This window comes from Varroa destructor, unplaced genomic scaffold (assembly GCF_002443255.2).
Source record: "Varroa destructor unplaced genomic scaffold, Vdes_3.0 BEIS01000006.1, whole genome shotgun sequence".
Classification (NCBI taxonomy): domain Eukaryota; kingdom Metazoa; phylum Arthropoda; class Arachnida; order Mesostigmata; family Varroidae; genus Varroa; species Varroa destructor.
This window is the reverse complement of record NW_019211459.1, coordinates 9,009,680-9,024,621: the sequence shown is the minus strand read 5'-3', so window position 1 is coordinate 9,024,621 and position 14,942 is coordinate 9,009,680. Positions and strand designations below refer to the sequence as shown.

The 14,942-nt window shown below is 40.7% G+C and overlaps 1 protein-coding gene across 8 annotated transcripts in view; it reads left to right on the top strand.

Moving 5' to 3' along the window:
• IFT43 (intraflagellar transport 43) overlaps window positions 1–2,540 on the top strand; it is a 37,578-nt gene extending 35,038 nt beyond the window's left edge. For 4 of the 8 annotated variants that reach the window (XR_015330657.1, XR_002674609.2, XR_015330656.1 and 1 more), the window contains 2 exons: window positions 140–1,152; window positions 2,215–2,348. Coding sequence is in view for 4 of the 8 variants with exons in the window: in XM_086993739.1 (XP_086849865.1) it covers window positions 2,215–2,346 (132 nt within the window). In the remaining 4 variants the exon portion in view is untranslated. Of the gene's footprint in view, window positions 1–139; window positions 1,153–2,214 lie in introns of all 8 variants that reach the window. The other 4 variants (XM_086993739.1, XM_086993738.1, XM_086993737.1 and 1 more) reach the window with 1 other exon arrangement.
• Window positions 2,541–14,942: the final 12,402 nt, after the last annotated feature.

Sequence of the window (14,942 nt, the reverse complement as noted above, 5' to 3'; positions counted from 1 at the left end):
ACGCAACGTTCATCTGTTTTTATGAAGCGCCTTTCCTCCCGTGAACGCTATCCTATAAGCGCCACTCTGATTCTATTCCGATATCAACAACAAATGACGACGGCTTTTTCTGTTATTGTTTTTTTGCGCTGCTTTGCAGCGGTGTCGGCGTTATTTTCGGCCCCTATTCCTACGCCTTCTGCCGAGAGCCAAAGCCCCGACGATGATGGCCGCCGACGATCTCCTCTTCTCTCTCTCTCTCTCCCTCTCTCTCTACCACTGATCTCGGCGTACCCTTTATAATGTTCTGCGCTCATATTTGTCTCTTTTCGAACCCTCCAAGTAAATCTGTTTCCCTGACCCACAAACAGCCGCAGCCACAGAAACCACATAATGGCACTAGCGGCAATTGACGTAGCAGCAGGACGGGGAGTAGTAGTTCATTGAGAAAGAGAACGATGCCTGTCAGACTTCCTTGAAGGGTAGTTGCAGGGATATTTGATTACATCGAGGTTCGATAAACGCACCGAATAATCGAAGAACAAAGAAATAGCTGGCAGGCCGATCTCGAGTCGACGAATATTTTTTGTTCGTTTTCGCCCCTATTCATCGCTTCTCTGCGTTTTATATTGGCTTTTCGAGAGGACGACGCAGTGGCGCCTCGTAGACAAGCAATGACCCCATCCGCCGGAGCCATCAAGTGACTGCCGTTATTGCGGCAGCTGGGCATGACACCAGCCCGCGGAGATCGTTTCTACAAGAATCATCTACACAATAACAACGCAGATCAATTTAGAAATAGCGATGACATCTACAATGACGAACAGCATAATAACGGAACAACAACTAATCACACGACTGGGCTACGATAACAACGCGAACAAGATGAACATAGGCACCAATTTTACAACAGGACAAAAATAAGCATAGGAGAGAGAGAGTAGGGAAAAGATATGATTTCCAGATCACGGTTAAAGCTTTGGTACGAAAGAGGCTTTGGTGTTGGCGATGTTTTTGTTAAACAACGTCTTCTGGTTACCCTGCGTTAGCACAATGTCATAGCAGAAGGCAGGCAGATCCCGTTCTATTGCTTCATAGGGTTCGATCATATTCTACATGCAACAGCTTCCTGTAGTGGTCAGCTTCCTCTACCAGAGTGAAATGCTCCTTATGGTAGGTACTAGCCTTCAACTTGAGCATTATTGCTATTGGCAATTTTACTGTGGCAGTACGAGTAAATGAAATGAATCAAGAAAAAGCAAAAGCAGGGAGCATGGCTTTCCACTCGTTTTATCGCAGGTTTATGTCAACTGTGCATCATCCCGACTCACTCAAAGACCTATCATGGTTCAACGGCTCACCAGAGCAAGACTGAGTAGTTGGCGTATGCGATAGGAACAGAGAGAGAATTAGACAGAAATATAATATAAAATTGTGCAGCGATGGCAGCAAGATCGTCAATCGTCAGAAGAATCCGCACTGCCAACGATCCACCAGTCGTGCTATGAAAGCATGAGCACTGAGTGAGTAAGCAGTGCGAGTGGCGAAGCAATAAACAACAGAGAAATTAATAATAAAAAAACAAGAATATAATAACATAACACAAAACAAACACAGGGAGCGTCAGAGGCATCGAACAGTAAAGCTGTCTAACCAAGTTGGGTGCTGGCGGAGGTCTGAAGCGGGTAGAGACGGTCAGCCGTCAGCTCGTCGAACGCACAGTCACCTCAGATCAACTAGAAGTGAAATCATTCTGATACAGGAATATTAGCTGAAGAAGGCGGTATAATCATAGCAAGGACAGTAGATCTACAGATCATGAGCGCCGAACCCAGCGTGTGGAGGAAACCAGCACGCCGTTAGCGTCTGAAAAATAATGTCTGTAGGCTTTAGCACGTCACTACGGTTACGAGGTTTTTGTAGTGAAAATGATATTAGAAGATGGAATCGACGCATCGTGTATTCATGTTAAATTTCCCTATTCATATGTAAATACATATAAATGTAAAAAAAAACTTCCCTATGCAAAACTTATGTAGGACTTTTACAAAAGTCCTACATAAGTTTTGTGACTACATAAGTGACGAATCTCAGACGCCCGTCTTTTATGGTAACAACTATTTGCTTTTGTCAAAATATCGCAAAAACATTTAACTGCTGCTTGATTAGTTGCTAAACCATGGCGCTTTATGTATGTCTTGACCATACATTGCAATGATTTCCTTGCTTTTTCAGGCTGGAATGAACATCGAGGCTGGCCTTCTAGTTCGTTGCCTGGAGGCGGTTAATGCCTTGGCCGAAAATGACCATCCATGGAACTACCAAAATCTACACCAGGTCATCAAAGCGCACCTACACTCGGATTGAGCTGCTTAGTGTTCGTTTGCTTCTAGCAAAGGCCTCACTCACATCTTTTCCTTTAAAGGAACCAGCAGAGGACGGGTAGTTGCGAATTAAATATTTACCTTCATGATCGTTATTTCCTCACCAGAAGACAATACGACATGGGAATTTAGAATCTGAGTAATAAAATCGAGACACTGAAATATACTCAAATATTATGTTCCAAGGTTCATTATTTTCGTCTGAAACTAGCCTAGATGAGAACAGATGCTTCGACTCTGTAGTATGGACAAAGGTCGCTTAAAAAACCGTAATTGACTTACCACTCCTATATATTATCTCCTCTCAACGCTTTGAAGTATCAGGAGAGGGGATTTCAATTAACAACCTTCACCGCGTTTTTTTTATAAATTTTTTCTACCACCACAGATCTTTTATAAACGAGCGAATATAAAACGTATACTGGGGATAATAACTCTGAGGGTCAGGTAGTAGTAGATTCATTTACATAAAGCGAAAAGCATATTCATTTGCTCGCTTCTTTTTCAACACGAAGCACCCACTTCGACGAATCAAACGTTCAAGTTTATCTGAATCTCCAATTTTAGTTCCCCTCTCAATCTGAACGTTTAGTTCAATTCAGGATTCTCTCCACCTTCTTGTTCGTCGTGAAAGAGTTTCGGATCTAGTAAGGACAACCTACATAGTCCGTCCATTCAATTTGTCGTAGGTTCGTAATTTGTTATAGTTCACAGCCGTCTGCGGCAATTAATCGCGTAAATTGAAGTGGTCACAGACGCGGCGAGCAGTCTGGAGCACCTATCGACTAACGTAAAATAGCAGTACAAGCATAAAAATTACTGTTTAAAGATTTAGGGTTACAGGTATCAATACCTATAACAGACGCATAGATAGAATTATTTGGCTAATTAATGGATGTCTGATTCGCGAACTCGTCGGATTTAGATAGCTCGAGTTTGTGTTTCGAGATGATAAAATGAGCCGGGGCGTCATCTGTGCAGTCAGGGCAGCGTCGTTGAGGGGAAGCGAGATGCCTCTAGCAGACATCAATTGCAGCGAATATACAGCTGCCAACGGAAGGCGAGTGAGACGATATTGGGGTACGTTATCCGTTCTTCTTGTGAAAAGCTCATGTGTACTAGCTATAGTGTATACATATGTGTACAAGAAAAAATTAATCACAGATATCACATACATGGACAAAATACAGAGATATACCGACAACAAGCAAATATAGACTTAATGGGTACAAATGGGTACAAAGGGTCATTAATAAAAAAAAAAACAGGGTTGTTTCCATTTTTTTTGTACAGACTTGAAAGGCTGCAAGAAAAATGGACAAGATCAAAGAAATTCAAAATCCCGTTCAGATACACGATTAGTGTAGTAATCGTACATAATAAAGTGCTGAAATAAAAATTGCGGCAAATACAAGGAGAGAGTTTACCCAAGACTTAGGAATCAATGCATAAAAACGGTGCAAAGTAAAACAAAAATATTTGTTGTATTTTATACAACAAATATTTTTGTTTTAAAGTAGATATTTATGTTTTGCGTTAGGTTGGCTTCCCTCTGAGTTGCTGTTAGGACCTCAATATGTCGAATTTTACATCCGACACCGCCGTTAAGCGTTGTATCAGACAGCTCCTGTATCCGCCGAGGCAAAACAAAGTGTCTTTGCCCATATTCAAGCCATACTCTAACCTCTTAGGGACACCAGATGTCTCTAAGGAAGCAAACGTGTTAACTTGTAAACTATCATGAAGATTGATGTTCGAAGGTGATTGATAATACTTAGGGTAACATTAGTTTGTTACATTCGTTCTAGTTTCTGTCCTTACCACTGACTGGTCCAGATTACCTATACCTCGGCATTAAGTTATCATTCAAGATAATTGACTACTATCTTTAAATTTTGTTATAATCAGCTTCAATATATCAATAGAGTTCGCTTCACCGATGACGAATGTATGCATGTTCATTAAAAACGAAAATCTACGCACCATAGCTAAGGCATGCAGTTCCTAACGTGCAATTCCATACTGCATTGCGGTAAAAACGATGTGTATTTTACGCAAGTAGGTTTCCAACATGGGCTCGCAGGAACGCGTAAACAGTATTTCCAACATAACTTGAAACCGTATATGCGAATCAATAATAGGAAGCAAACAAATGACGAGGACGACTATGTATCATACCTAAGAAAGCTATTGGAATGCGGTACCTAGTTTGGGACAGACAAATGATCGTATCAAATAAACGACAATTATCGCAAAACACACTGTCTGATTTGCAGCCATTCCGTCCACTATACCTGTAGGTATATAGTATAATTATAATAAGTGTAAAATACATGCCAATTAATTATCGTTACGCAAACATAACTAAATTTTGTCGTTTCGGAACTTTTTGTTGCTTTCGACTAAATAACTTATTTCAACATGCTAATAGTACGTGTCAGATTGAGCGGATTAACGAACCTAAACCCCCTTTTTCATTCCTATCATGGGTCAACCAAAAAGTGGCTGTCAAGCTCAAATTTCGCTTGTCAACTTTCAAACTTGGCTACATCTTGTCAACATTTTGTCACCTTTCTTTCATTCTGATAATATTCCGTATAGCGCTGTTTCCAGCTGCGAGCAGTATGAGATTTATATACGTTCAAGCAGGCACATCCTTGACTATATTAATCTTGTATAAAGACGTATTTTCGGACGATACTTCTAAATCCAGTTTCTACTATTTAAGCGAATTACGCTGCACTTATGAGCCTTTAAGCTCCTTACAAATGTCGACCAATGCATAATCTACATGAGCGAGAGTTCTCTACAGCTACCTGTACTCCCCGCCAACCTAAAACACGTTGCCTGCCGACCTAAAACATGTTTCAGGTCGCCTATTAGCTTGAGTAGCACATACCCAACAATAAGCGGGTTAATTAAAGATGAATATGCTCAGCACATATACACACAAAATGACGATTTAACCAAAACTACCACAACCGTTTTGAGGCGCTAACAGACGATAAATTCACACGAGCGCATTTATGACACTCAATAACAAAATCAGACCTATTGAAAGTATCGCAGTGTTTTACTATACCAAGCGGCACTACTAGTTTCACGTCATCAACATTAACATAATGCTAGAACGGTTATTTACGGTGTATCTCATTGAATTTTTTAAAATAAAAAAGCAGAACGCTGCCTGCAGCGTGTCCTTTCTTCTCCTTTTGAGGCCACCTTGAGAGTGTGCCAGTGCTTAGAGAACGAGTTACTGACCCTTGCCCTAGGTTTTCCACAATGCGGAACGTTGCAAATCCGTACAACGAAACAAGGATCGAACCCATAGCGGGCAATCCAAATTGAATAGTCTTATGATATCGTTTCAAATTGGTGTATATTACTCGAAACATTTACCTCTATTAGATTATTAAAAATGTTTTCTTTTTGACAGCTAGCTAGAGCGGATTCGAAAAGGAAGCCGGGCTAGCTTCGCAATATGCAAACTGAACGACAGAAAAAATGAGGTTTTAGTTTGAGCTAAAAGCATTGGTTACCTTGCGTTCCGTCACTCTACGGCTGACGTTAGTTAAATACAATGTGTGCTCGTTGCCTAGGTCTGCCCTTTTTTCACTTTTATACACTGGGGGGTGACCCTTGCCGGGCGATTCAATGTCTGAACACAGGGTATCTCCTCACTGCTAGATATCATTGAAAAATATAAATTAGGTGTTTTCTAAACAGTTTTATTATAAATTACTGCTTATAGTTTTGTGACCGAACTCACATTCACAATAATATATTCAAGATGTTTCCTTAAACAACAGCATTGGCACTTATGGCAAAAAGCACAGATCTCCTAGCAAATGTATGGTGCATCAGAGCTCGGTGGTACACCAAAGAAACACACGGAGATACCACGAGAAAACTGTCGGAGTTTGTCCCTGCAAGGAGCATTCTTCATTCGAAGAGGACTAAGAGACGAAGAACCGCGAAAGGGTTTTTCGAGGTGAGGATAAGGCAAGAGGAAGAAGTAAGAAGGGTTAGAGTAGACAATTTGATTTACCCTAGCCAACAAATGAGAGAAAGAGGACCGACTAGATAATAGGATATGGGTTAACCTCTTTAAGGGCAGATCCCCTGCTCCCTGCAAGATACTGTTAATATAGTGGCTCAAGTTACCGAGGTCCAAAATTTTCGTAAGTACGGGCCCCGCAACACCAAGCAAACGTCTTAGACATGAAGCTTAAATTGCTCTGAGCAAGGCAGATTTCGTCTTTATCTAAGTGCACCGTATGAACAAAAAATGCTGTTATCGGTCAAATCTTCTTACACTTTTTTGTTAGATGTTCACATAGAAAATTTGTCCTTTATAGCTGTGATCAACTACCTTAATTCTATCGGCAGCTGTCAATATAGAAAGGCTGTTTTCTGCCTTGCAGAAGGGTGTCTGAACGTTCTTGCCAGGTCTTCTCTAGCGGATACCTCTACCCTTTCGCCTGCCATTTTAGACGATCATCACGCCCTCATTAGGGTTGAACTTTTCATACGCTTGGCGTAGGAAGACTGATTTACAGTGCTTCCTCGTAGCCTGTCTTGCAAGTGGCGTCTATGTTGACTGAGTCGGTCCGTACCAAGCAGGGCATTTAAGACGATATCAATGGGTCAAAAACAGATCATGATTTTGAAATTATCCTTTTTTTTTTATAACGGTTAATGATAAAGAAGACATTATGACCAGATAATCTAAAAAAACTTAGAACAAGGTTTAATATTAAACAAGCTCCATCTAATTTACAAGATTTTTCATACTAATGTAAATCACGATTGCTTTCTTTGCTCTCCATGCCAAACGAGAAGTTTTATTTTCGACTCAGCAAAATTTCAACGATGTCACTGATAGAAGCTAACAAGTGTACCGTGCCAGATTTAGCCAGCAACCAAGCGCTAAGGTATATAGAAGCATTTCGCGCGCGAAACATCGTTGAGGAAAAATGGAATACGCAAACGTTTGCTTCATCTTTGAGAAAACGTCAGAAGTTCCGTTTTTTTCTGAACTTTAATTTGTCACGAACTGGTCAACTGGAAAGATGTGCCGTATTACCAATACCCTACCATACAAATCTCTTATTGTTCGTAAACGACCTACACATCTGCGATACAGAGCGGTGAGATCATTGCAAGCATACTTTTAATCATTGATCCAAGCTTTACATATAGCAATATCGTCGGATACGGTCCTACCGTAGACATTACTTCTATAACCGGCCAATAATGTTAGTTTGGCTATAAAATGTTTCAGGAGAGAAATAGATAGGAGATATGAACGCTGTGGCGGTTTTAATAACCACCCTGCATTTGATTCATCAGCGACACGTAACACTTGAATCAGAAAATGGAAAATGTCATAAATTGTTAACGCGATCAACAAGCCTATGATGATTTGAAACTGGCCATGGACATGGTACTAATTAATTATCTATAAAATCATGTGAAGCAATCTATGAGCTCATCGTGTGTGTCGTACAAGTAACATAATTCATTCAAATAACATTGGTGACAGGCGAAAACTCGGTTTTGCTAACCCATGGGTTGATTCGATTATCTTCACGTATTTACACAAGCTGTGTCGTATGTGTCGCTAGCGGAACCCGACCTTTTTCCACCAAAAACCTCTAATCTTGATTGCAATATTTTTCAATGGTATTCCAATTCTGAATATTGTGTTTCTGATATCTGCATGTACTATTCTTTCACCTTATGAAAAGGAAGAAAACAAAAAAAAACTATAATAGAATACATGCGAGCGTTTCTTGATAATAATAATTCAACACACTTGAATATTCTCGACGACGTACGGTTTTCGCTATGCCGATTTTACAGCATTTATATCGGTGATAACAGTTCCCGTTAAATTGATCTGCTCGACCCCTCTCCAGCTAATAGAAGATCTGTTGAACTGTATAGGGAGTGCTGTTAGCTGGGACCACGGCAATTGGACACCTTTTCATGAGCATTCAATAGATCCATCATGTAAATTACTGATCACCTATTTCATGTCAAAGACATGACTCTACACAACTCGAGCAGGCATCGATCATCGCCAGTCCTCAGAGAAACTGTGTAACGTTTGTAAAGCTATATAATAGTTTATGACAATTCATTACGTTCAAATGTTATTGTAAACTCAGGATCTGTTATTTTTAATGCGATCTATTTGTGCCAAAGTGAACCAATATGACTGGTTAATTTTATTAAGAAGTGTAGTTACAAGTTCAATACCCTAGATCCTATTATACCTGTGTTTTTTTCCTCTGATTATACCATCTCGTTTTCTTTAACCGACAAAGTCATGTCTCTTTTCAATTTTGATGCCTCAAATATACTGAACTACATCATTTAATATAATTATTTTTTAGCATACCACCATTTACGCTTGTTTAACAACAGTTCTTTCTACTGGACACTTATCATTAGTTATAAAAGCAAAAAGTTAAAACTATATGTTTGTTTTAGTTAAACATACCTTTTATACTCATCTTTAACTTGAAAATACGCAGTTATTAGAAATGTCATCACGGCTTTCCTCGACCAAAGAACATTAACAAACTTGATTAGTCCACTATTATTCGAATATTTAGTGCGTAGCCTGAACATATATCAAAAAGTTATTTTGAGTTCTAATCATGACCAAGTATGACCGTAAGATTTCGTTTTGTCGGCTCGGCGACATGTGTCGAGTCACACTATTATATTTACTTATTGAACTTTCATTAACAGGATAGTACATGCCGTCGTCCTCCTAAAAACAATAGTTAGAAAATTATAAGCTACCAGAGTTTCTTTTTAGCATAGAATTACAAATAGTCCATTTAAGTATGATATATTCATATTTATTAAAGATGGCTGCGTAATGAACTGCTTTTGAAAATTCTAACAACTGAAAATAATGTGAAGTCCCGGTTGGGGGTTGAATGGGCACCCAACTAGGGTACACCCCATATAGTACCAACTGCCTCAGCGCACTTCGTGATAGGTTGTGTTTTGGGCGTCACAAAATTTTCCCTAACCAACAAATTCGGCCATTTAAATAAACTTATCTCTCAAGTCATTTTACAAAGAACCTATCATCCTCTTTAAGATCGTGATGAATGCCACGTGTACAGAGCGATCGATCTAGAAATGGTTTTGTTAGAGGCTTTTGAATTAAACTAAGCAGTAGCAGCCTCATATTTCGAAGCTAAGGAGCTTTTATATCGTAATAACAACGTTGCAACCCTATCTGGACCGTTAGAAGCTGCCCTATCTTCAAATAAGGAGCCAATTTATTCCGACCGAAGGGTCTGTTCGTTATTAGCCAATGTTTACTAGATACGTCCGTGCTGCTCCTCAAAGTTTTCCCTCTGGAGTAAATTATATATTATACTTATATTGGACTAATTTGAACTAATCCATTCTAATGCTTGTTGACTCGCCAGCAGGTCATCATGTCTACTAGAGAAATGCCCAGATATGTCCAGGAAAACCCGTCTAAATTACTGCCTAATCGCTTACACACCGGCATAAAGAAGAACTGCTTGCAATACATTAGTGGTACCCAGCTACAGCTATACATTGCGTTCATTGTGTTTAGCGGGCGGAAATTTACCGCTGACGTTAGCGGTGTCCTTGATAATTTTTGGCTATTTGTCGTTGTTATCACTATAGCTAACTAACCACAAATTTGAACCCACAAAATGAAACCCCAATTCGGTAAACAAATTCTAATCCGACCAACTAAGACTCCCACATCATCCTATCGTTAATATATCAAGCCCAGAAAGAGAGCACGACTGTGATGCACCTTCACGTCATCATACTGAACAAACATTACACAGATATATATGAAAATCATCATAGAAGCTAGGAGTCGGTCATCGAATTTTATCACCATTTAATCAACAGTTTAAGCTAGCTAAATGCTCCGAATCGTTCGTCAAGTAGTGTCTTCTGGCGTTACTACGAACTTCTTAAAGGGCCTCTCAGTCTGCAAAAATTACTATAGCCGACGATACTCACCTCGTTCCAGTGGATTATTCGTAAAGATTTTCAACTAAAAATTAACGTATTTCAACGAATATGTCACCTCCTATGTGCAAGTAGCCTAATCTCTATATATGTGAAAACTATGGGACTCGGCTGATATCTTTCTATTGTCTATTCACCATATTTATGATTGTACTAGTAAATCATTTTCAACTCAAGCAAAATACACCGACTCTTAACGTAGTCCGCTATTGTTTTGTTCTGGAAAACATTACAATGTCACTAGAAGTTGTTTTACCTTAACCAGACACGGTAGAAGTTTTTCGTTGTGTTTTCCGCGTACAGCTGAATCTCTATCAATTTGTTAAGATTGTCTTTGTGACACAGATAAATACAATGAGTTCGGCCGGTCGATCGCGACACAGAGCTGCAGAAAAAACACTTTTCAAAAAATTTTTCATCATTCTTCGTAGTAAACAGCCACTCATCGACGACAGACACTAGTTGACATTAGAATTAATGTCGCGCTCTCTTTCACTGCCTATTTCATGGATAGGTAAATGGACAAAAACAGTTCCAGCTAGCCGCCACACACGCAGACATTAAATAACATCGTTCTCGAGGTTTCCTGTTCTCATAGCGTTTTCACGCTCCGCCTAGCTGGAGCCAGCTAGGCGACTGCGCTGGTCAACAACAGCACGCACCGTTTGTCCAGCGTGCTAGCATGAATTGGTATGGCAACATTTTTAGCACACACACGTCTGTCAATGTGAACATAAAACATGTCGATCGTTGCAAAAGCGAAGCCTTATACGAGATTTTCACTGCGCGCCCAAACCAACTAGTCCAACTTGCCCACTGAAGGGTTGGTAAACATCTGATGCGGGACGTATTTTATATATATATATATATTAGAGAGAGAATGAGAAAGAAAGAAAGAGAGCGACAGATACCTCATAGCAGATTCCCGCACGTTTTTCGATTTCAAATAGCCTGCTAAAGACTGCTGTTGTGAACGGCAGTCATTCAGAATAACTCGGCATATACAATCTTGTGTACAAGATGAAAGTGAAGGCTGATATTCGTTAAGTTGCTGCTCAAGCTAGGTATTTGCTCCATGGGCGCATGCTATCTTATATAAGTCGTCGTAGGGTTGCCGTTTAGCGTGACACAGTACTGCACAGTGCCGCCCATTCGAACACGCATAGATCATGCTCAGAACGCCATACTGGAGAGGATTATCTAGCACCGTCGTGCACTCACTTGTCGCCGCCGCTACTGTAGCGTGCGCTCGAAATGAAAGAACAGGTTTCGGACGTGGCCTTTTGTTGGCCTGGTCGTTTGCACCAGTCGTCTGCGCTGTCTATGGCAAAGCGGCATCAATAGCAACGGAAGCAGCAGCTACAAAAAGAGATGGACACAGAGCCAGTCACCGTTTGGGCCAAACGCAACGCGAAAGGCGGAGCGGCCATAACGTCGGTGCTCTCCATAAACTGACAGGCTGAGCGCGGAATCGCAGCGCCTGCTCTATCGCTGCTGTTGCAGCTATACGCCGGTCTATCGAGTTTACACAGCGCGCCAATACACAGAGAGCACGATGAACCTGCACTGCGACCAAAAGTACGCGCGCTCCGATGGAAGCTGGTGCTACAACAATACGACGGCGGGTGCTCAGAGATGATATCTACCAGGACTTCGGAGTATGTATCCACGGCGACTCTCCACTACCGCAGGCTGTCGAACAAGATGGCTGAGCACAAAACAAGGCCTCAACATATATATGTTTATATAAATATGTACATATATACAAAAACAGGGAAAACCCTATATTGTACTATAGGCATTGATCCTATATATAGTGTGAGCAATAGAACATGCCCTTTATAATAAGTTACATTATGGAAATTAATCTGCGTGCAACAGATGAGCAATTCATAATGAACTATTTTCTTGTTTGGTGCAGAATAAGCGGTATACGCCTCGCGATCAAAATCTTCTCTAGACAACAATGACACGGCGCATTTTTTCATTAATATAACGATAATTAAATTTAGCTATTTTGAAAATACAGTTCTGCAGTACGTTAAACCACTACTATTTGGTGAATCCGTGACGGTAGAGAATTGCGGTTGTTCCATCACGGCAAAACTCGGATAGGAGTGGGAGTCCGCGGCGCTCCCTCTCTTGAAAATTCCGCCAAACTGGCGGGCCCGTTCTACGATACACTGTTCGAAAACGTTGGCTGTGATTAATTGAGGTTTTATTTTTATACCCTCATTCTTTCAACCGTCTGCTAGATGAATTCACTCTTTCCCATCACCTCCTTCTCTAATCATGGCTCACTAGTTCTAAACAAGATGCGTGCAATGATGATCTGTGCATGGTCGGGTTGGCAGTGCATCGGGCGATCTGAGAAGCAATGAACAACAGTTAGAATAGATAATAGATTTTCTACCCTGTGGCCCGGGCTTGCAATTAAGCGCCAAATGCCGGGTGTCAAACTAGTTGGCATCAGAAAAGCTACTTACTCATAAAAAAGAAAATTTGCCTATAAAGTTAAGCAAGATGTTCTAGCAAAATCACATATGTGCCATTACAACTGTATATATTTCGAAAAAAATCCACGTTTTTTAAAGTACTAAAATTGTTCGCTTAGGTAATGTTTGTTGCTAGTACGTCAGAGGATCGGAATAATTGATTGTGCTGTAATAAAAATATATTCTAACATGACTTCGATTATGTGTCGTATATGTCTTAAGGTGACGTGTAAGGAGCACGATCGGAAAGCTTTTGTAAAATAGGCTAAGAAAAATATCTCTCATTAAGCTTCGAATAATTTTTAACCGCATACAGTTGTGAATATAGTTACGGGTTCTAGCTTCCAAAGAACTTTTGATTTGATGAAAACCAGTATAAAAATAAGCCTCCAGTAAAGTGTTCATCTTGCCTTAGGTAGACATTTACGACAATATCTTGCCTCTAACATTTGACCCACCCATTGCTTTTCATTTTTTGAACGTGTATTTAGAATAGTACTTGACTGTGAACATATTTCTTTATACCTCTCGGCATTCTGGTGGTGAAAAATGAAGTATTCTTAGTAAGCTTATCGCAGTATACGGTACTATCTTAGCAGTAGCAGGCTGTTGGCGTTTCAAAGGCCAATGTGAGCTTTTCGGCTTTCAACGGTAATGTTTTTAGCAGAATCTGCCTAAATTCATGAAACTGTGGCAAGTAACGCAGTTAAGGGAATCCATTTTCAAAAGGCTATGAGGAAACGTATCGAAACGGGGCTTGCATGTTCATTCGGCCATTTGTGAGCCCATCTCGTTAGTCAGATACGCTCCAGTGCAGATTGACTTGCCCTCTATTTTTCTGCTTCTGGAGTTCATCTAAAATGGCCATTATGAACTGATTGGTGCTGTACCTAGGCCTAATCATACCGTAGTATATTATCTAATCTTGGCGCTTTCTCTTTGCGACAACTGGTCGAATACGTGGACGTTTGCACTTGCGTCGCGCTGATGTGTTAATTGATGCTTCTGATTGTTATAAGCATCGTCCATCGAAACGAAGCATTGCTTTCCTGGCGGGTGTGTATGATTTATCCTCAACTGGCTGTGTAGTCGAAGAGGTTGTATTTTCTATTTGTGATACCTTTGATACGTCATTTGCAGCGACGTGATAAATAGCCCTTTAATCGGTCGTTAGCTTTGCTATATTGGATGAGTTCAGTGAGAAGATACTGGCTCGTGTCGTACCGGAAGAGGACGGTACTTGAAACCTTAATGTTAAATTTAAATTACTAAAGGTTTCATGAGTATATAACAAGTTATTATTCAGATGGATAAGTAAATGCCGAAATATTAAATACATAATATAGTAGTGTATATGATATAGACAGTGTTACTAGTATCTATCATTGTCCAGAAGTTTTATGGGGCACTCCGTGGACGATATGACGCTTGCAATAGGGGCAAGCCAGCTTCGAGCCGTACAAAGACGCTGAATTCGCCTCGCACAGGCCAGCCATATTTATGGCAGCGGCAGCAGAGATGAAGTTGCTAGCAAACGAACTAATAGCCCGATTTGAGTCTAGCCAGAGCTACTGCCAATTTTCTTCTGTTGTCATCATTGCTATGCAGAGAGAGCTCCTGCGCGATTGCACTGCGTGTTGATGGTTTTGTTGATCCACCTCACTACGACCGGGCCGTTTTCGCAACGAGTGGAGCGGAGGGTTAATGGGCAGATAGACATCCAGATAGATATGCACCGATTTCCGCCCTTTGCCTACAGCCAATGCTGTTGACTAGCAGAATGTCGATTTGCGGCGGTAATGATTACTAGAAGTATGCTACTGGTGGAATCCTTTGACGCAGACGTTTTTGCTGCTAATGTTGTTGCCGTTGCTACTTCTCCAGCGATAGTTCCAGGCGACAGTCGTCGCCGTTAGTGCAAGCCCATGGCCCATGGTGTGCCTTTGGCGCCACGGCAGTTTTGTCCTTGTCTTGTCTCTCATCGAAATAGCTCGTTGTTGCTGCTGTTGTTGTTGTTAGAGTGGCGGTGTGTCCG